The following is a 22206-nucleotide window of genomic DNA, read 5'->3' as shown; positions in this document are numbered from 1 at the left end:
AGGGATTAGCTAATTAAATTTTACCTGTGCATGGTACATTCTGTCTCTTGTTCCTGTTTTAGTTAGAAGACTCAGACATGGATGAACTGCTTTAGATTAAAATAAAAACTATAGTGCTCTCATCTTTAAACTCAATTAAAAGTAATTACCATTTTTTGAAAACTTTTTCAAGGCAGGGAATTGCAGGATTACACTTTTGCATGTTCTCACAAGTTCCTTTCTCTTGGCATGCAAGCAAGTTGCCAGTCATCGTAGAAAATGTTTTGGCAGTACCTTCCTGACACTTCTGTGTGGGAGGTGTAAGAAGAAATCAGGAGTTCGCTCTTTGCTGCTACAATTCTTTCAAGAAGTGGTTTTTGAGGTGGAGCTGCTTTCTGAGACCTAAGCAATGGGGCTTGTCAAAGATTTCGAAAGGAGAGAATAGCAGGAGTTATAAAATTACCTTTGAAAATATCTTTTTAATTATTTATTTATTTAAAATTTTTACTACATGAGCCTGTTGTGAACAGACATGCGCTGTGTATGATCCCTCTTCCACCCAACTCCAGCCTCCTAGAACCCAAATTCTGTGCCTCAGATGCTTTCAGAAAGGCGTTCCTGACTTGTGCTTGGAGCCCTTTGGGTGGGCAACAGCAGGGAAGCCAGGTGCAGAAAGGAGGAGTGATGCCCTAATCACAGCTGTCTTCTCCTCAATGACATCTACAAGCCTTGGTAAGACAGGTTTCTTTGGACTCTGCACAAATTCTGCAAGGTCAAATGAAGAGTGGATGGTCTGCACTTCCTCTGACCCCGTGGGGGCTCCCAGCTGTGTGTGAACTGTCTCTGCAGGGCCCCAGCTCCATCCTCCCGTGTCTAGGCCAGTGTGACATACACAGGTGATCACAAACACCCTGCCCCTTGTTTAAAAACACAAACCCCGATTTGACCCCACCTCATCCTCTGTCCAAGCTGGTGTGATGCCTGTTTCAAGACCTGCAAATAAGCAAAATCTCACAGCGTTTCCCCATGTACATGATGGTTCCATCATCAAGTACAGCTTGGGATGATGCCACTTCCCATTTTTGGAGTTCTGTGAAGGGCCAGAAGCTGAACTTGATTATTCTTGTGGATGCCTTCCAACTCAGGATATCCTGTGATTCTATGATTTCTTCTTGCTTCTTCCTGCCAGGAAGGGAGATATTTACAGCAGTGGCCATGGCCATGTGTGTAATCCCAGAGCACAACCTGAGCCTTTTGTGGATAAAGGCTGGATTCTCCTGTGTGGTCTCTTACTGTTATCATGCCTTGTGTAATGGTAAATACTCTGCTGGGTGACTTAATCACTTGGTCTTCCCCTTGATAGCCTTAAGCCAAAAAAAAACCTAAAAAATAAGCAAGTCCCAAGAGGGAGGAGAAAAGATGTCTTTTAGAGGAACAGCATACAAAACTTATTTCCTGGGAAAGAACGCTCTGTGTGCAAGATCTTTAAAGTGTGAAGATTTTAAAGGCACAGGGATGAAAAAGGTAGCAGTACAAAATCCAGACATTTAATTTCATTTTTTTTTGAAAGAGAAATATTTTCCAATCCTTTTAGTTAATTAATTTTTCCTACTTAGTTTCTTCCGTGTCTTGAGGCCACATGAGTTTCCAGTTCCCAGACAAGAGGATCAGAATGTTTTCTGTGACCCCCATTCCCCTCCACCTGCACATGGCACATTTCATCTCTTCTCCTTGCTGCCCTCCTGCCCACTGCACCCTTTTGCAGGAGCTGCCTGGACACTTGGCTGTTATCTTGCAGTCACTTGCCCCACAAACCACTGGATGAAAGGGTTCATCTGCAGCATCCAAAAACAGAAATATTGGCACAAATATTCATAGAAGTCAGTTCCAAGGAAATGCAAGGAAATTGCTGCAGTTCTATTGAAACTAAATCTAAAAGATGACCCTGTGCTTCCACTTCACTATTTCCAGCCACCTCATGCAGACACTTCCTCTCCTCATCTGTTCTGTGCTTCTTTGTGCCCCAGCTCCAGGCTCATCTGCCAGACATGAGCTCTTCCCAGCCAAACTCACCCACTCCCATGGATGCTCTGCTCTCCTGGAAGGAGGCAGGCTTATTTTTTGATTCAGTTTTTACTCTCCCAAGCCACATTTCTTTCCAATGTGTTCAGGAAGATGTGTTTCCACTAAATAAAGACTTGCTCTCCTTTTTGGAGGAGAAGCTCAGGGAGTATTTCTGTTGCAAAATATGACCCATATCTGGGGTTTAGCTATGTTATTTAACTGTTTCTACAGATACCAAGGAGTTACACCTTCATTTTCCTCTGTTCTTTTCCCAGACATATAAACATTAACCTTAGAATGTAAAATGTGTTTACCTGCCAAAGTTTCTAGTGGCTACCAGCTCAAAAATTGACTAAAACACTTGTCCAAACCACTAAATCAGGAGAATACATTCAGTTCATTACTAACTCTTTCCACTAGGCAGGATGGTAATTAACTGATTTAGGCTGATTATTGGCTGATTTGAGAGGTGGTTTGAGCTTTTAAAGAAGGTGTTAATATTGAGACTTGGGTTTTATTTGATGATATGTTGAATGACTTCCAGGACTGATGTCATCTTGCAAGAAGAAATTCTTGAGTCATCCCACGTAGTTTTTAAAATTTGAGGCTCTTTTTGGAAGAATCTTTTTCTCTCACAGTTACAATAGTACTATGCAGAGGAAGAAAAAGTCAGTGAATTTAATTCAGACAATCTGGAGATTTCTGGGACAAAATGAAACTCTGTCCAGAAGCTTTAGCCTATAGTCACTGGTGGTAGCTGTAGCTTCAATAAGGCTGTTTCAATAAGCCATTGTGTAGATTTAAACTAATTTAATATCCTTTTGACTTACTTGATCTCCTTTGAATGTGCTTAAAGAGAGTATTTCCTCTGCAAGTGTGCTAAGTGTAGCCACTAGGCTGAGGGTTAGTGCTAAAAGGCATCTCTGCTAGAACATGAAGGTAATTCAGGTAATTCATATGGTTATCTATGCATAAGTAAGTAAAAATACAAGTAGCCTCTCTTCATTCAACTTTCAGCTGGTGTTCAAGTGACATGTATATCCATGCATGAGTATTTGTGGGCTGAAAATTTTAATTGTTCTTCTGCCAGACAATAAAGTGAATGTCCAGTAGGTCCTGTACTCATTCCTCCTAAAAGCAAAGACAACACAACAGGATCTGCTATAAAAACTGCAGCTTGGAATTCAAGATAAAATATGATTGTGTAATTTCTAAAAAATACAATATTAAAAAATGAATAAAAGTTGTAAAATTAAAATAAATACATAAACCCAACTGAAAAAAACATAACTCTGATTTTCTTGAAATTACTCAAGCCTTCTTCAGTGACCTTGAGCCTAGGTGAGATGAAACTGTAAAACTGAGCTTCACTCTCAAAGGAGACTCTGCTAGCCTATTATTATATCTGTCTGTTGTAGCAATCCCTCTATTCTACCTGTGTAATTTTTGCATGGATTCATCACCCTCCATTCTGCTGATGAAGTACCTGGAAGTACCTGTACAACTCCTATCGTTAATTATTTCTGGAGGCACAGTCTGGCACTGCCATACCAAATTAGCAGGACACACATACATGCTGGAAAAACCTCAGACTTCATTATTGCCTTGTAATTCAATGACACTTTCCAGCCTTTTTTTGGAAATCCATGTTCTCACCATGAATTGTTAAGCCATTATAACAGCCAACTTTTCTGGATTTGAAAAAAAAAAATCTGTGGTGTATATTTACTTGTATTAATGCAAACTTGGAGAATTTGAAGTCCACTGTTTAGCAATCTCTTATTGACCCATTCCATCTATGATGCTTGCTGTGCAATCTAGGCAGTGGGGAAAAGAAGAAAATTAACCAGGCACATATATATACACATATATATGTGTGTGTGTCTGTGTGTGTGTGTGTGTGTGTGTGTGTGTTTGTGTGTGTGTGTGTTTGTGTATGTACGTATATAGCCTATGCTTGAGGAGATTTCCTAAAAAACTGTTGTATAGTCATAAAATATTAACAATCCTGTCACAAAATATTGAGACAGAAACACTTAAAATCTATTATTTGCTTTGGACATAATGATTGGCAGGGCTGTTGGACATCGAGTGATCTTGTACTAGAAAAGTAATGAATTCACATCTGACCTCTTCAGTGCTGTGAGTTATTTTCTGTGAGCCTGAAACACACTCATTCCAGTAAGAGCATGTTTGTTTTCTTTAGTTTTGTTCCTCTTAAGTTCACTATTTAAATGTTTTAATAGGCTCTTCCTCATTACTGCAAATCTTCTAAATTAAAAACCAAAAGTCAGCTCATGTAGCTTTGCTATATGGTAGTTGCTTTATGAGGTACCATAGCAAAATTCAGGCTGCATCATGCCCACACTGTAATTTGGGGATGTATAAGTCCCAGGCCATCAGGAAGCTTGTGGTGGATCTTTCAGCACTGAGCCTCCTGCCTGAAATCCACAGCAAGGGTAGCACCATAAATATTTCAACAGAGACACCAAGAGGGAGCAGCACTTTATAGTTCTTTGTGCTGTGTTCAACCAAAGCCATTTTGAAGTTGCAAATAAGATGTTTTTAAGTAATTCTTCTAAATAACTACCAAATAGGTTATTTTTCAGTGCTAAGCAGCCACCACCACCATCCTTTAGTCACTTTCTATCTGTGGTTGTTTTCTTGTCCTTAGCCCTACTTTTATTTTGAAGATGTCACAATAACTGCTTTCGCATTGCACCTTGCACAGTCGGGCCTTGGATTTATGATAATAGTATTGACAGCAGTTGTAAGGATGTTTTTTAAGCTTTCCTTGAGTGAGCTCCCTGCTGCACAGCAGCTTTCAATCACAAGCAGGACATAGTTGAATTATTCAGATAGGATTTCACATGTTTATTCAGTTCTGCCATGGAGGCAGTGACTGGCATGAAATCACTTTAGCAGTGGCTGCTATGACCAGGAATAAGGAGCTGAATAGGAAGTGTCACTCCAAGCTGACTATCCTGTAACACCTCATAGAGAAAGAAGCTTTTAGGGGCTGACCCTAGAGGGCTGAAATTCGTCATTCTGTCCCTTCTTCCTTCCCTATCCCTGTCTGGATTGACATTGGCATAGGGAAAGCTTGTTCCCCCTGGTAAAATTTGCATTGTGAGTCTCAATGAGTACTTGTTCTATCTCTAAGGCAGTCAGCTGCAGCACTCAGCCTGCCTAGTGCTGCAGTGGGATGTGGCTTGGGCTCGGGCTCAAAGGGAGCAGATGTTTGCTGTGTTGCCTTATGTTGATCACCTTTACAGATATCCAGTTTGATACCACTCATCTCTCATAGAAGGAATTGTTTCTCTTTTTTGCAGCTGGTGGAAAGTAGGCCCTGCAGGTTTGATGTGATATTGTTTGAAATACATATCTCTCAACAGTCTTCGAGGCAGATCAGTAATTATTGATGTTTGTTTACTTAACATAATAGTCACATACAAAGACTGCTTATTTCCTGGCTGAACTTTTAGGGTTTTGGATAACTTTCTATGTTTACATTTTAACTACTGAGCTCACTTTTTCCTGTGGATGATGCAAAACACTAACAATTTATTTCACACTCTACATGAAGTGATTATGGCAATGCACCTGCCTCAGGTGGGTGGTTTATGTACTTAATCAGCCAACATAAATTGCTTTGAACACAGCTCACTCTTGCTGGCAGCCAGCAGCAGGTGTAGATTAGATGAGTATTTTGTCTCAGCTGTTCTGGTTTAAATTAAGACAACAGAAGATCAAATGTAAAGCAAGGCACAACATTAATGTGATGCAAGCTCAAAAGGTTTATGCATTAAAGTCATCTGGGACCAGGTTCAGTCACATGAACTACAGCAATGATGAAGTAGTGTGTAAAACTTCCATTGAATGCCAGTTGCCATAGTTGAAGAAATCAATTCAGATCATAAAATAAATGGTTCTTTCTTGTTACCTCTATTTACTCACCTGCTGAGTTTACAGAAAACTGTATTTTAATACTTATCCCATGTTCAACATTTGTAAAGCAGGTTATATATAGGTTACTTGGATTCTACAGCTTTCTCTATTCACTGTGTTCAGAATGACTTGCTTTTCTCATTTAAAGAAAGCCATGGAGTATTAATCTTTTTCTTCAATTACTGTTGAAATGACAGGTTTTCTTACTTCTTCTGTCATGTCTGACTACAGTGAATCCCTCCTCTGTTTCCCTAACAAAGCAAGTCTCCTGCAACCATGCTGTCTCAGTAAGTAAATGTTTATCCCTTATGTCTAGCCACAGTAATTTTGTAACTTGTGGGCTGTTTTCAATTCAACTTGACAGAGTAGGAGAGATTGCAAAGGCAGTTTGATTCTTCTAAGACTGGGAAAATTAGGGATACAAGAAGCTGGGGGAATAGGCAAGTGCTCTGAGGAAGGATTTGCAGCACGACTGACTTGCCATTCCAATGGGAGAGCATTGCCTGGCAAAAAGCTGCTGCTGGAGCTAGATATCAACCATGAGATACCTGGGTATCCTGATTTCTGCTGTCCTGTTGACTTTAGTTACCCTGTTCACATAAGTCAGGAAAGAGTTAGAAAATCAGGCTGCTTGGTCAATCAATTCAGAGACAAACCTGGCTTTAGCTTCCTCTGATTCCTCTTCCTCTCTGCCTGTTCCCCTCTCTCAGAGAAACTCTGTTCTCTCTAGCCTCAGGGAGCTCTGGTATTTGTGTAGCTTAGGTTTTTTTTTTGTTTAAAAAGTTTGCAGTATTCAGAAACTAATAATAAATACTGCTCTCCATTGCACCAGAAGCAAAGGTCCTATGCCCTGAGATCTGTAATTCCACTGTCATGACCAGCACAGATGTACTTGAAGCTCTCTTTAGTTTTATCATTGCTAAGGTATTGCCTGTGTATCTGTGCTGTGTAGAAAAAAGCAAGGAGATTAAACTTGTAGGTGGCAACATAAAGATGTGCTGGAAAAGTCAGCAAAGAAGAGTCCAGGTTTGCTCGTGTTAAAGTGCTGAAACAATATATGAAGATAAATAGAGGGAACAAATTCACAGGGTAAATATTTTTCCCAGTTATTAATAAATGCAGATGAAAGTATTTAATATTCAAATGCTGTGAAAGCTCATTGTCATGAGTGGCATGCACTTGATAACACAAAATAAGCACCTCATCCTCCACCGCTGCTCATGCGTGCACAATTCTTCCCTTTTAATTCAGCAACACTAATTATCTGAATTACTGACATTAGCTTGAAGCTATGGATTTGCAGATTGAGTATTGAGTCTCTGCCTTTCAGAACAACTTCTTTAAAGGAATTAGTCATGTCTAAGTACAACAGATCTGTCAAATTGCATCCCCTGGCATTGTCTGACGTTTTTCTTGCAAAGCTAGCCTAGTGCAAGACTGTCCTTGTGGCAACAGACAGTGGTTATCCTAATTTTATGGCTCTGACAACCCTAAAATGGTTCATAAGGGTTGGGCAGTTACCTCACTAGCTGATAGCAGATGGTAGCTGATAGCACTTCACTTTGCCTTCCACCTCACTGATGGACTTTGTCATCCCCACTCCAGGGATGTCTGCTGCCTATCTGAAAACCAGCCCCTGAAATTCCCCCATTTTTGTTTAAAATGCCATGCAGGCATGAAAGCTGCAGTTAATGTACTGATAGATCACAAAACTCTGCCTCGGCAGCAATGACATCAATTAGAGAGAGGGGCAGGAAAGAGCAGTACTTCAGGAACTGGTTCACAAGTGATGTGGGAATCACTGCCTGCAGAGTTGCAACTTCTTTGGGACCAGCAAGATGCTCAGCTGGAGCAGGTACATCCTCGGGGTTTTGCTGCATAGTCACTTAAAATAAAAGGCAGTGCTTATCCTTACAGCCTTGCATTTTGCTATAAATGAAGAGTTTCAGTAACACTGTCGTGTCTGTGCTGCTATTGAGGAAAAGACTGGAATGTTTAGGGTCGGGAGCACTAGCTTGTCCAAGGATGAACAGTGCAGAGAAGGCAGGCAGCAGGGACAGGCCATGACTGTGGTCTTTAGCCTATATATCACTTGTCACCCCTTATCTCTGAATGAACTGTTCATAATTAAGTAGTGTGACTAAAGATGTGAAATCCTACGTAGCAAATACTGAACTTGCACCTCGTTTATCTCTTTCAAGTGTTTAATGAATTTTCAGCTTCAGCTAATGAATAATGGCAATTTCAGGCCCATTGTCCTGTGCAGTGAAATTAATAACGGCCTAAGGATAGTTTCATACCTAGGATCATGGTAGAGATTGCCAAAAAGCCAGAATATGGATTTCTTTCTAGAAGATCCAACATTATCTTCAAATATGTTCCAGTTAATGTACAGTCCATATTTACAAATAATCCTGAAATTACAGCATGCAGAATCTGCTCATTGGGGGAAAAAAGCAAGTAAAAATTGCCTTCCTTCACCTACCCTGCCATTAGGTTACCATACATTTTGTTTTCCTCAACAGGTCATCTTTATTCATGCAAAAAATTTGACCAAGTTTGAAAAAGCTTTTAATTGTTAACATTATATTAATAACATACAAAAGAAACACAGAAGCCTAATCCTCTCTTCAAAGATGTTCTGAAATAAAGTACATTAATGAACTGTTTTAATGAACAGAAAACTTCCAAGCTCAAGAACATGGCATAAAGAACATTTGTCACCACCATTTTCTTTTTAGAAAAGGGCCGTGAATGTTTCCACCATTTCCAATCTCTGTGGAGTAAGAAAAAATGTCTCACAGTAGTAGCTGTAAGTTCAGTGGGTTTTGGCACTCAACTACAAGTACAGAAGATTAAATGAGGAAAGAGAAGCGTTGACATGAATGGATGTGTACTACAACACTAGTAGTACTTGAATAAATGGAAATGCATTGAACTACAGAAGTATACCTGAAGCAAATGTGCTCTACTTCTCTCACTCATCCAAAGTGACTGATTTTCATTTCTTATTTGCCTCTCAAAAATGTAGCTAAAGGAAAATACTGAGAAGTAAAAATGTGGTTTTCAGTCACAGAAGCAGAAATGTACATCTTCAATCGTATAGTCAAAAGAATGTTTTACCTGGAAACACTAGGCATTTTTAAACCAAACCTGCTAAAATTTCGCAGTTGGTTTTCTTCAACTTCTTATTCGATTTGCCATGACCAATGTCTCAGTTCTGCTTATGAATATAAAATATGCAATATTTATGCAGAGAATTACTGTATTAATTTTGGGTTTAGACCCAAGTGGGATGAGATAAAGTCATCTTATCAATACATAATGGCAAATACATAACATGCCATATCCTAACATGGCCAGATACAAGATGTGTAGGATTTAATAGCTTGTTGCTGGAGGTGAGTCCCAGACTGCTGTAGTAGCTCCATGTAGGATCTGATGTTGTTGCTAGAAAAGATGGAATAAATTGCTTCTAGGAAAAAAAAAAAAATCAGAATTAATTTAAAGATACTGTCAACAGCTGCAGTCTCAGGTTTTCTAGCTTTTGCAAATGTTTTCTTCTGAAGTACAGCCCTTGAACCAGATTCCTGCATAAGTTGTATAGGTTTTCAATTTCAGAACTATCACTAATCAGGAGCAATAAGGTTGAAAAGACTTGTTCGACTTTAGCCATAATGGTTTTTGTAACTTCTAGCTTGATGCTTCTTTGTTACTATATGGCTTCTCAAAAATTCTGGATGTCAAGTCCTGTCACATTAGCATTGGGAAGTTTATTTCAGTCTGTGAGTTAACTAGCCTTGCTTTGAAATCACAAACATGCTTCAGTGGGAGTGCCTGTAAATGTGTTTGTGTAAGTGGCTTTAATCCTGTCATATGACAATCATTAGGATTATCTTTCTGGAGGCACAACTCATCCTGGAGTCTGCCTGGCAGCTGCTGCCATCACAGCCATCAGGCACATGGATGCACAACCAGTAATTAGACACAGTTAGGGCTTCTCTCTGTGAGGAATTTTTCTGATGGGAAAGGCAGTGTTTTTTTTTTCAGAAAACTAAGTGTCTTCAGGTAAATTTGTCATAAGGCAGAAGTGACTAATGCTATCCAGCCATATCAATATTAGAAATTGTGAGTGAATAACCTGGTGCTGCCTTGCAGTTGCCCAAGGGCATCAGCTGAAGCCTCAGCAGGAGGGGAGGTAAATTACAGCTTTTAGCTAGTCTCTCCTACTTTTCTTCTGCTTACAGTGAGTGAAACTGGTGTCACCTTTCAGGTCAAACACTCCTGGAAAGCTCACTCTGAGAATCTCCAAGTCAAATTCCTATCTTATAAAAAATAAAAGGTCTTTTCAAAAGCTGCAATTCAAAATTAAACTCATTTTCAGAAAGAAAGGCACTTTTAAGTCAATGAAATTCAAAACATATTCAATTCAAAGTATATTAGGAGAAGAAGTTTATCCATTTTCCTATTGGGTGGTTTCAGTCAGACTGACAGATTGCTGTTTTAGTAACTGTTTTAAGCACTGAAACTGTTTGAGTTTAGTTCTACACGATCCTGTCCATTTTTAAGGACTGCAGTATCTTCACAGGAAACATGTTCCACAGGAATAAAGAGTGTATTGTGCTTGTCCAACTGAATCATTTAGTAAATGCTCCCTAAATTTGACAAAATGTTGTCCCAAAAAATGTGTCCAATTTTAGCACAATCCTTAACAATTTCTCCGAGACAGTTTGTGACACTTCATTTCATGTACTCCTGTGCTGATCTATAAATACTGCTTTTACCAACTGCTATGTCTCATTCTCTGTTTTGTGCTGCTGAGGTTTTATTCCACACTGAATACAGTTTTGTCACTGAAGTAGATGAAGTTTTTTATCTTTTATTTTTCTCCTCAGGAATTGCTTTCTGTCTGCTTTTTAAATCAACTCTATAGGAAGCAGTTTAGCTTCTGTTGACTTTTAAAAGGATATATATTCTTTAAGCTCTTATTAATGATCTTTTCCAAAACATACATAAAAAAGAACCCGCAACGATAAAATGACTGCATTTAAACAACTATTAAGCTTGGACGGTAGAAACAAATCTAATTTATCAAGATATAATTGGTTTTTTTACTGTGTTGGGTTCATGACACTATAAACCAATTGTCAGCAGTGTTGTATGGGTCAGTTTTACTTACTTTGGTACACACAGGCTCCGAGTCTATGAAATGCTCTGTTCAGAAACCCCATCGAACACGGCTGTCGAAGGACCGAAGGCAAAAGGGTCCAAGTCCATGTAGTATTGTGCTGTTTCTCTCAGAGCTGCCCACGATTCACTAACCTGAAGTAGATCAAAACAGGAAGGAATATTCTGAGCTTTGATACTGAACAAATACAGCCCGTGACTACCGAGCAGCCCTGCCCGTGCTGATAAATCAGAAAAATTTCCTGCCTTGACCCAAATGATTTATATTACATGTTAATGCCAGACCCATGCTTTCTTTTCCTCAGCAGGTGCTGCAAGAGGAAAGAAGAAGATACCTGTTCAGCCACACGTTTGTATCCCCACGTGTTCTGGTTGCTGCTTGAGTCCCAGTAGCTCGGAGAATATGGGATGTGTCGTTTGAGCCGTATGAATTGATTTGCTGATTCTTCTGTCAGAAAGGGTGCTCCAAGGACACTTGAAGCAGAAGCTGATAAATATTTGTAATATCAGAAAAATATGTTAGAATGTGCACTTCAAAAATACCCTTATATCCACAGAACATGGTTTTGATTCTGTAGTTTATTTAATAGAAATCAAAGTCGGTCCTACCTTAGGTTTGCAGAAAGAAATTATTTTTTAAGCCTGAAGTTAATAAAATAAATGCTCTAAATCATTATTTAGCTGTTTAATCTGAAGTAAATAAAGTTACAATCTAATTAATACACTAATTTATTTTTAGTGCAAATCTTTCTTTCAAAAATCCACTTAGACTGTAATTGCACTAGTCTCAGGTGTGCTGAGACCCTAAAGTTTTTAAAATAATACAAACCCTACCTACGAATTTATCTATGGTTTCTGAACCTCCTGGCTTATATGTGACATTTACTCTCATTAGTATCAGCATAGAAATTGCATGCCTGGAAATAACTTTCTGAACAGAAGATACTGCACTTCTAATCTTGTTATTCCATTGCTTCAGATAGCTTCTGAGATCACCACAGATACAAGAGTCCTTGCAGACCTTGAAAAAAATATTCTTCACAAGAAAAAGGTCAGAATTCCTCTTTAGCTTCATATGAAAGGCCCTGGTACACAAAAAAAAATCTTTTCTTTTTATTCTCAGGTGTTTGAGACATAAATTAATCTTGTGACATAAATTAATATGGGGCTAAAAGAGTGCAAAATAGCACGTCAGTCCAAATCACACAATTTTTAATAAACCACTGATTAGGATGAAGCTCACATCCTTCAGCCAAGCTGAGGCCAGTGTCTGTAAACAGCTGTGCTCCAATTTAGTGAAGTGGGTTTAAATGGACACTTGAGGGTGACCTGCACATACCTGGAACAGAAGGGCCAAGAACTTGAACCTTTGTCTATTATGTCTTAGAGTAGGAGCTCAGCAGGGCAAGCTATCACCTCACAGCTTTCCAATTCCCTGATTCCTGAATTTCTGGGGGAAAATCTAACTGGGAGTATCAAATGTTTTCTTTCATGTGAAACAGTTCAGCTGAATCCAGTTCAATTGTAATTATTGCTGGCTTTCCTGATCATCCACAATATAGTTGCTTTTTGGTTTTTCAATAGAAAAAAAAGGTTTGCTGAATGCATATAGGTAGAAGATATGTGAGCTAGAGTGTTTGCTTTTCCCTTTCACTTCATTTCAGTGCCAAAAATGCTTAAAAAGAAGATGAGATAAAGCTTGGTTATACAGTAATGAACAAAAAAAAAGTGAGGGTGGTTGTCATCTTTTCTCTTAATATAGACATCAAAGAGTACTTTAGAAAAGTTACTTAGCAAGCAATCACAGTCCAAGTAGTTCCTTCCTACTTCAGTTTCTTCGTATTCCAAGTTACTATAACCATAAATTGAAGGTAGAAGTCTTAGGGTAGGGATTTTTCAAGGAATGCCATCTTCAGAAATGTTACCAACTCCATGGAAAAACGTAAGTTCAGAAATTTGGTGGAAAGCTGGGAAAAAGGAAAATATATTTCATGCATATGTCTATTAAGCTGCTATACTTGCATTTTAGAGCTGCACAGGAGAAAACTAAGATTGTGCCAAATTTCAGTATTTCTCTGGCAATTTACTGTTTTCAAATAAAAAATTCTATGAGCTGTTAATTTCTCTTAAGTGAATTTGGGTTTTTTTTTATATAAAATATTTTTTAAGCTCATAATTACATTTCTAGACTGAGATAACTGAAGTGGGATCAGAAATTGACTCATTAAAAGCTTCAGTTTTCTTTAAATGTACATACAGTTAGTAAGGGCCATTAAACATTACATTTTATCACCAGTATGTGCTCTGGCCCTCCAGATCTGAAATAAGCTGCAAAAAAAGAGATCATTAAGCAGCTCTGTTTCTTGTGGATTTTTTCCTTGCTTTTTATAAATACCTACACCTCTGGAAGAACTCCAGTGTGATAATTTCTAATTATCATTATTATCATAATTTCAGTGTGATGTTAATAAAATGGCTCATGGTGCATAAAGTTGAGCTGGAAAATAGATGAAGAACTTCAAGCTGTACTGAAACAGTTAACTCACCATGAAGAGCAACCAGATATAATGCATGGGGTTTTTTTTCTTTTTTATTCAATACTTTTTTCCTCTCTTAGAGAAATATGTGATTTGAAAAGCACTTTTAGATATAAATGTCCCAGTGGGAAAACAGGAGGAATGTGCATGGAGGGTGAAGTATTGCTGGGGTTGTATCAGCTGTTACCAGTTATAGTGTTTCCATTCATCCTCTCTTGAAGATTCACTCAGTGCTCTCACATGAAAAGCAAATTATAGAAAAAATTGGCTGGTTTTAGCAAGCAGATGCTTAGGTCATGTAATTATTGCCTTCAGCAGATAGTTTTGTTTATCCTGTGCACCTAAAGTCATTGTCCAGAGGGAAAACTCTTAGTAGTCATTATTGTTACCATGCCTTCTCAGCATCTAATTTTGGATTACTATGATCTAAGACTAAATTTGAGAAGAGATGGTGACACAATCTTGTCATCTTGGTCAAAAAAATCAAATGTACACTTAATCCAGCACTGAGTATATAAAACAAAACCCCAAACCAATGATAAAAGTCTGATTATGAAAAACACATATCAAATATCTTGGAATGTCAAAGTAATAATAAAAAATATCACAGAATAGCAAGAAAACTGCACTCAAAATAGAAAATCAACCTGGATACTGTGCTTTAAAATCTTTTCATCCTAGACTTGAATGGAAGCATATCTCTCTTTACAAGAATCAATTTCCAGAAAGCAACATATTCACCTGGATGCAGCCACAAAATCTTCCCAGGAAGACATCTTTTTCTGTCAGCTGAATATGCAATAATTCACTTCATCACACAATCAAAAAGGTGATTATAGGATTAAGTTTTGACACATTTGCCTGCTAAGGGACCTATTTAATTGAAACATATTTTCTTTTGTAAAAGTTAAGTAGCAAGAGTCATTGTGTGCTGAGTTGTCTGGGGAGAGCAGGCAGGCCACCATTTGCACGTCTAATGGCAGAGTTTAATGATAAGAAGAAAAATCTTCAAATCTGCCTCAGTATAGGATATGCTACTTCTTCCATTTTCTACCCCAAAGCCTGTTTTTATCCAGATTAGCAGTATTGTATAAGTGGTAAGGAGCAATCTCTAGGCTTAGGACCAATATTTATCCCTGATGTGCAACTACCACAAGGAAAAGTGGTTTATCTCTGATTTGTTGTGATATTTACAAAAAAACCTGTCAATTATTTAGCAGCACTTCAAACACTCTCTGTGCACACTATTGTTTCTCTCTAGTTTTGGAAGACTTGCAAGTTTCTGACAACCTGAAAACATATTGCTTAAGTTAATATCAATGGAATTTAAACGTCAAGAGTTGGCAATTTCTCTGTCTCCTTTCCTTTAGGTCTAACTCTTCTTCTTATCAGCTATGGTGACTCTGGTCAGAATCTCAGCTTATGGAGGTAAGGCTGCCAGTCTTATCAGCTCTTTAGGACAGAGCTTGGACAGAGGCTAAACTTGGACAGAGCTAAACTTCAACCTTGCTGAGGTGGCAGGTGCTGACGTGTTGGGAACTTTGAAAAAGTAAATCAAGTCTGCAGCTCAGGTGTGTTTCCTAAGGCTAGAAGTGAGCCAGAATGGACCACCTCCCCACCATGTTTCAGCTATCTGAATTTCTAAGACTAAATTCACAAAGTCTGACCACAGGACACGATCTGAGGACTCAGAATACCACAGTACAACAGTGCAAATGCTGAAAAAAATATGGCAACAGCTGCTTCTCTCCTCACTCCAAGTATTTAGATTATGTGGCATTCCTTGGAAATCAAGATGTGGTTATCTGTCAGAACACTGCATAAATGGCTGGATTGCAGCAAGGATAGACTTGTAGATTCTGCAGGCCACCTCTGGCCCAGATATCACCTTTTTTTCAGTTGAAAAGTGCAATTATATTAAACTCCAATGCCTGTGCATTGCTTTTTTCAAATTATTGTAAAAAATGTTTTTATGTACATAGGCTTTGTATTCTGGAGTGTTTGGATGGTAACAAGCCTTAAAATAGAATTCAATCTATCAGATTTGCTAATACCTGTTGACAGCAAGATTTAAAGTCACTGATTTTTAAGTGCTTCAATTCTACCCATAACACCCAGTCTTTAAAATTTTGGCCTCATCTGTTTCTTTTTCAAGCTTGAAGTAAAATATACTTTATTCTTTGACAATTCTTAATTTTATAGCACAGTACACAAGAGCTCTCTGGTTCAAGAGACATCATTAACAGTTCTTAGAGTTACAGCATCAGCCTCATCAGCAAAATCAGAGAAGCTATAGACAATGCAGAATTAGCTATTGAACATATTAAATATGATGCCAGGGCTCAGGATAATTTTCAGGTATGGGTAAATAGCAAGTCAATTTGGCAAAAATCCTAGATAATCCTAGGGAAGGAGCTGCTTCCACTGCAGCAAAGTATTGGAAAAAATACCAGTGCATTGGTCCACTCAGTGGGTCCTGTTGAGATTTCTTTTGTACATCCATATGTGACAAAACACCCCCATCAGACACCTCAGAGACTTCAGCAATTATCTCAGTGCCAAGACACCACACTCCTACCCTTGCACACTCCTACCCTTACACACACATCCCTTGCTGCTGCACTCTCCAGAGGCTAAAGCAAAAGGTCCAGAGAGCCTATTCCCAGTGCTGTGACTGTAGTTTACAATGAGGAGTGGTTTACAGCAGCTGAATTGAGGACATGAAGAAAAATAAAGTTCTCATGAGAATCTTATCATCTCTGTTTTACTTCACCACCACCTTCATTGTTGCTGAAAGGATTCACAATTAATGAAAAACAACTGATTGTGATCAATGAAACTTTTAAGAGCTCATTAAAAATTAGTAATAAGTAGTTCTTAGTGTATTTTGAAGAATAGAAACCTGGAAAAGAGGGAGAACAAGACAAAAGACATAAAATAGATGAAAGTAAAGTCTTCCAGAAGGAGGAGCTGCAAGCTGTTATGCTCCCAGCTTGGCCTTGTGTGACACTGTTTGTGTTACAAATGGCTTTCAGTGGAAAAGAGGTGAAGTTCAAGAAGATAGGCAAGTACTCAGGAATTGTCCCAGTTCAACTGTAGATCAGGAAGGACAAATAAGGGGGAAAGGTTTATAGGTGAGATCAAACTTGCAGAAGACAAAGTCCCTTTCCATCTTCTTATTTCCCTGCAGAGCCTCACTGTAGCCAAAACTCAGGTTCACATGGCATGGAAGTGAATTCAACCCATGAAAGAGATTATACCTGACTGTGGTTCCAATTTACAAAACCTTTTTCAATAATCCACTATTAATCATTGTCTCTTCTGCCTTAGCTGTTCACATAATGTATTTCCTGCATGTGTATTGGAGCACTCAAATCTAAGAAATGCTTTTAATGCATGCATGTGGATAGACCATCTTGTCAAGATGCAGGCAATCACTTGGGAAGTCAGCTGTCACTTACTGCCTGCCTGGTTTGTTTTAATTTTTTGAGAAACAAATTAATCTTGCAGCATGTGCATCACTGATCATTGACTGTACCAGCATGTGCTGCTTTGGAAAGAGTGTGTGGTAGCCCTGCCCCATCTATTTTCCCTCTAATCCAAGTTTTACGGGTTGGGTTTTGATTGTAGATGCTCTGGTCACACAGTGCTGAGAAGGATCAGCATTCAGACAGCCTGAGTGCCTTAAAATAATCAGTCTCCTTAAGAAATTCAAGTCAGGCATTCCAGAAATCACTTGTGAAATAGATTATTTTGGGTCCTTATAAATGCATGTGCAATTGTTTCCTAAAAACAATAAATGTTGAGATAAGAATAATATTTAGAGAAGATTTTGTAGAAACAGCATCAAGTTCTTTTTACAATTTTAGCAGTTCAGGAAATCATCCTGTAAGAATGTTTTTCTGTCAGAAATGCATCCTTCCTCCTGATACAAGAGCAGTAAAAGGCTCAAAAGCAGTAACGAGGAGCAGAATCAAACTGTATTTCACAGCATTTGCCATGCAATCTTGTGCTCACCCTCTCTCCTGTATGTCCCTGATGCAGTGATTTCCAGTAAATTCTCTTCCATCAGTGCTGTTCTGGTGGTAACACAGGCATTTTCACCACCTGACTATTTAACAAGCCTGAAGAGAATGACATGAGACAGGATGCCAGGCACTTACCTGTAAACAGCAGAACAGACACCAAAATTTGATACATTTTCAGAGACATGGCAAATTATTCAGGAAAGGGTTTCCTTTGTAAAGTGAAGAGAGCGATAGAAGAAGAAAAAGAGGTTTTATACTTTGTTATCTTAAGGTTTATAAATCATTTACCAGATATGTGTAAAGGGCTGGTTCAGGCAGAGGGCAGGGTACAGTGCTCAGTTCAGATTTGTCCTAAATGCCTCTGTTTGTACACTTTGGACTTTGCAAGCTGAACCTCTAATGAGCCATAATGGCTCATTATTGTGTGGATGCATTTACTTCTTCATAAGTTTTATGATGCAAAATACCACAGTGGTCTTGTTCTACGAGCATTTAATAGGTAAGCCTCAGTGAATCAGTCTTTTGCATGACTATTTCCCCCTCATCCTGGTGATAGGCACAAGCAGTTCATAGTTTGGTGTGAATATGAAAGGTGTTTGAATCCACCTGCTCTGAGAGCAATGCCAGAGTATGCCATGTATTTCAGATGCACACTGCTTGGGTTAAAGGAATAAACCAATGACAAAATTGACTGAAAAAATACTAAGCAGGGGAGAAATTTGGTTTCTGACCTGAACCAGGCAGAGGTGCCAGAGTGTCTTGTTGCCTGCTGCTGGTGTTGGGACTCTGCAATGTGGGACACTATGAGGTCATGCTGCCTTACCTTTCCCACCTGTCCAGATAGCTGTTGCCTGTTTATGTACAACTCACCTGTTGGCAGCAGCAGTTGTACTGAAAAGCAGTTTAGTTTCACAAGCTCACCTAGTCTGACTCAGCAGAGCAGAGAAAAGCTGAGCTCTGTCCCACGTTGGCATGCTTTGATCCGCAGTCCATCAGCACAGGCGTGCCTGTACTCCCAGGTCTGTACGTCAGGAATCATCAGACCCTGCTGACATTACAGGTCAGGGACCAGACTCTGTGCTGATGGGCAGGAGTGCTTCATCCTCATATTCACACTGAGAACCATCCAGTCTAGAGAGTGCATGGAGTAAAGGTTTGTTGGGAAGCAAAAGAGCATCTAGTTATGTAGTTACAAAGCCTAATAATTTCTTATTACACATGGGTGGGTAAGAGGGGACACTATTGAGCAGCAGGTCTAACAGTGTAATCCTTAACCTTCCTGTAGGTCATGTCACAACTTAAGTATTATTTTAGTATTGTTCTAAAAAAATAAAATCAATTAATCCACCCCAGGTAGCAAATTAAATAAGGAGGTGTTCTGCATTCTGCTGCCATATTAACAACAAATATTAATTATCCAAACTTGTGATCAGTTTCCCCACCTCTGAGCTACTATATTAAATGCTAGATGTCAGCTTTTTTGTGGACTAGAAAGAAAGGTGTAATGTCTGCAATATTTGCTAATAGGTGACACAGAGCTCTCAAGAACTGTCGATCCCCCAGAAATAAGTTCCAGGAAAGCATAATTTATCCATTCACCTCACAAACTTTGTGGGCCGTTGCCTCTAGCCTTTTCCCACACTTTTTTCTTAAACAGGCCTGCCTTTCTACTGCAGCTTTCTTCCCACAGATTTTTCCTCACAGTTCCTGATATAATGACTGGGAGAACATGTTGGTGTGTTATTTTATATTTATTGCAGTTATGTCTTCTTCAATGTGCAGCCTGCTCACAGAGACCACTGCTAGTGATGTGGCACAGGTAGAGAGACAAGAGCAGCCAGCAGGAGACCACAGGGAGGCATGCTGGACTGGCAGCAAAGACCCAAGTCACCTACTCTTCCTATTTCATCTTAGGAAGCAAGAGGAAGAGATGAGAAAGTTTTTTCAGGAGCAGGAGTTGAAAAAGTGGTAAAACAGTTAGAGGCCATAGATCATCCCAACTGATCCTGAGTAACCTAAGTCCAGGCTCCCAGAACATAAAAACAGCCTTGCTCCCATGATTTCCAAATAAAACCTGGAGAATATGATATGTCCATATCCTTTACTGATGAAGCCTTGAGTCTGTTATGGGAAAAGTCCTCTCAGAGGCACACAATAACTTCTGGTAGGGTCACAAAACATGATGGGGATGTTGTAAAGCCTGGATTTGGCTCTGAGTTCAGAACACAAGACTTTATCAGCTGTAGAGTGGAGCAGTGGTCAGCCAGATTAGGCTATTTTACAAGATCTGGCAAGCAGCTAAATTACAGATAGCATGTTCCCTAGGACATAGAGATCCACGACACCTAAACACACCTCCAGTTTTCCTTTGTTTCATCCTCTATCCTGCCATGTTTGCTTCTTGTCTGATTCAGGCCTTGGTGCTGGCCCACACTCCATCTTGTGTCAGCTGCCCAGCTCTGCATTCTTCCCTTCAGACACATCTTCCCTCTTGTTGTGTGCTTTGCAATTTCACATAAAATGACGCTATCCCCATAAAACCCAGCAGCTTCAGATTGAAGAATTTATAGGTCTCTTATGAGGAGAGTGGGTTTCCAGGGCGACTTCCCTTTCTTCCTTCCTTCGGTTTCCTGTTTCCCATATCGACAAGGGGTGTTCAGCTCTGAGGCTCCATCCCTACCTCCTACCCCAGCCCTGCTCTTGCCAAGTCTCACTTCTGCCTACAATAGCCAATGTTTTTCCTGAAGCCCTGTAATGTATACGTAGTTTGGGGTTTGCATATGCCCTACTGGCTCACATACAAAAATTTTCAGAAGACAGATGAGTTCTTAGCAGTTCTTTGAGGGCATTATATAGGCAATCTGGATATCACTAAAAACCCATGAAAAGCATGAATTTATTCATTGAATGTAAAATTTTAGCTGTTAATCGTTAACAGATATGCAGGCTGTAATTTTTTAGAAGATTTGCAACTTGGCACAATGGCTCAAATTTTCATATGGAGGAATGAATCATTGTATCATTCTCTTATGATGCCCTCCCTCTCCTGTCAGACTTCTTTTCCATACTTTGAAGCATGGAAAGCTTAGTCAAAGGAGTTGTCATCAGAATATTCAGTGCAAATTAAACTTCCCCACACACATCCTTATCTCATTTGCAGAAATTATCACGATGTGGGCTAAAGTGCTTCAAAAAGTTTCAGCTTGATGCAGATACCTGACATAGTAAAAAAAAAAAATAAAATTAAAAACTCATACCAAATTATAAAAGTTTAAATGAGTTATATTGATGAGTGAAAGTAGGACTAGCTGAAGGGTCATTCTAGGCAATCTACAATGCTACCAGACTTACCAATAAGGTGTGAGGCAGACTTCAAACAGCAGAACTCTGTTAGGGAAAGATCTGGCCATTTTTCCTTTTACATTTCGTAACCTTAGACAATAAATCACCATTTCAGAAGATCTGTGTTCTTTCCCTAATGGTATCCATTATTTTTCTTTAAGGAAAAAGAGTAAAACTCCAAACCTTAGCTGATTATAAATGAAACTGTTTCAACAAGAAAAGGATAAAAAGAGGTTGGACTCATCTTAAAAACATCCCGAGGAAGCTGATGGTGACTGGCAATACAATGAGGTCTCCAGCTAGCTCCTTGAACTATTTTTTAAGTATTTTTCACAGGTGGAGTAGTAGTAAAATATTTGAGAGGGTAGCTGAATACCCTTAATATTACTTGATTCTTCAAGTTGATTGAAAGCAGGTAACATAGAAACTTATTGGGAAGGAGAAGGCACGTAGGAGATCTTAGTTGGAGTGGGAACAAAAAAGCTGAACAACTTAAGCTGGAAAATCCATATTCTTTCTCTTCTTTGGTATCAGCTTCTCATCTCTCTAGGAAGCTTAATTCTTTTGGTTCAATTTCACCAGCTAAGTATAATGCCAGTCTTTAAGATTTTGTAAACCACTATGTAACTATTGAGAAATGTAATCTTCTGATATATTTAATATGAAATTCTTCATTTGTTTTAGCTTGTCTAACACTTGCCAGCTCTCTTTGTTCATCTCTAAAACATCTGATTTAAGTAGATATGCCAACACTGGTGTTTAACTTCAGTTTTTGTGTATCTGAAAATACTTGTTTACCTGTTGCGTTGCTGGGGTGTCTTTTTGGAGTAGAGACGAAACAAGCAGTAGGTAATATTTAAAGGAACATGAAATATATGGAAAAACCTCTCTCAAAAGAAAAAGACTAGGGAGAGGGAGAAGAAAATAGCGACCACTGCTGTTGTGACCAGCACACCATGACCTGTACAACCACCACGTAGCTCAGGACTTGAAATCAGAGGCAGTAGCTTAGTGTTTGTTTAGCGTTTCTTCACTGACTCTCAACTCCTTAGTTGTGTAACCACTTCTAACATCCATCGATGAACTAGGTGCACTGCTGAACCCTGCCCCTGATCATTATT

The 22206-nt window shown here is 39.0% G+C and overlaps 1 protein-coding gene across 2 annotated transcripts; it reads right to left on the bottom strand.

Moving 5' to 3' along the window:
* Positions 1 to 453: 453 nt before the first annotated feature.
* On the bottom strand, positions 454 to 17977 carry C2H3orf85 (chromosome 2 C3orf85 homolog). Of its 2 annotated transcripts, none has more exons than XM_088051485.1 (4): positions 17879 to 17977; positions 11514 to 11665; positions 11171 to 11313; positions 454 to 3174 (listed from the first exon to the last, which is right to left on the bottom strand). In XM_088051485.1, exons 1-3 carry the CDS (start codon positions 17925 to 17927, stop codon positions 11194 to 11196), a joined length of 321 nt encoding a protein of 106 aa, XP_087907611.1. In that variant the 5' UTR covers positions 17928 to 17977; the 3' UTR covers positions 454 to 3174; positions 11171 to 11193. The 2 variants fall into 2 exon arrangements, with proteins under 2 accessions (XP_087907611.1, XP_087907610.1); XM_088051484.1 differs by lacking the exon at positions 454 to 3174 and adding an exon at positions 9327 to 9466.
* Between the last annotated feature and the right edge of the window lie 4229 nt (positions 17978 to 22206).

Source organism: Pseudopodoces humilis, chromosome 2 (genome assembly GCF_049639895.1).
Source record: "Pseudopodoces humilis isolate 2021_Gansu_Grassland_sample_001 chromosome 2, ASM4963989v1, whole genome shotgun sequence".
Classification (NCBI taxonomy): Eukaryota; Metazoa; Chordata; class Aves; order Passeriformes; family Paridae; genus Pseudopodoces; species Pseudopodoces humilis.
Note: the sequence above shows the minus strand (reverse complement) of the source record. Positions and strands in the feature narration are given on the sequence as shown.

What these genes read in the sequence shown, in the direction of transcription:
- C2H3orf85 (XM_088051485.1), bottom strand. Translation starts at nt 17,927, where the DNA reads ATGTCTCTGAAAATGTATCAAATTTTGGTGTCTGTTCTGCTGTTTACA. An exon ending in GTCTGTTCTGCTGTTTACAG is followed by an intron (nt 11,666 to 17,878) that starts GTAAGTGCCTGG and finishes AATATTTATCAG; the next exon opens with CTTCTGCTTCAAGTGTCCTT. An exon ending in ACAAACGTGTGGCTGAACAG is followed by an intron (nt 11,314 to 11,513) that starts GTATCTTCTTCT and finishes GATCTACTTCAG; the next exon opens with GTTAGTGAATCGTGGGCAGC.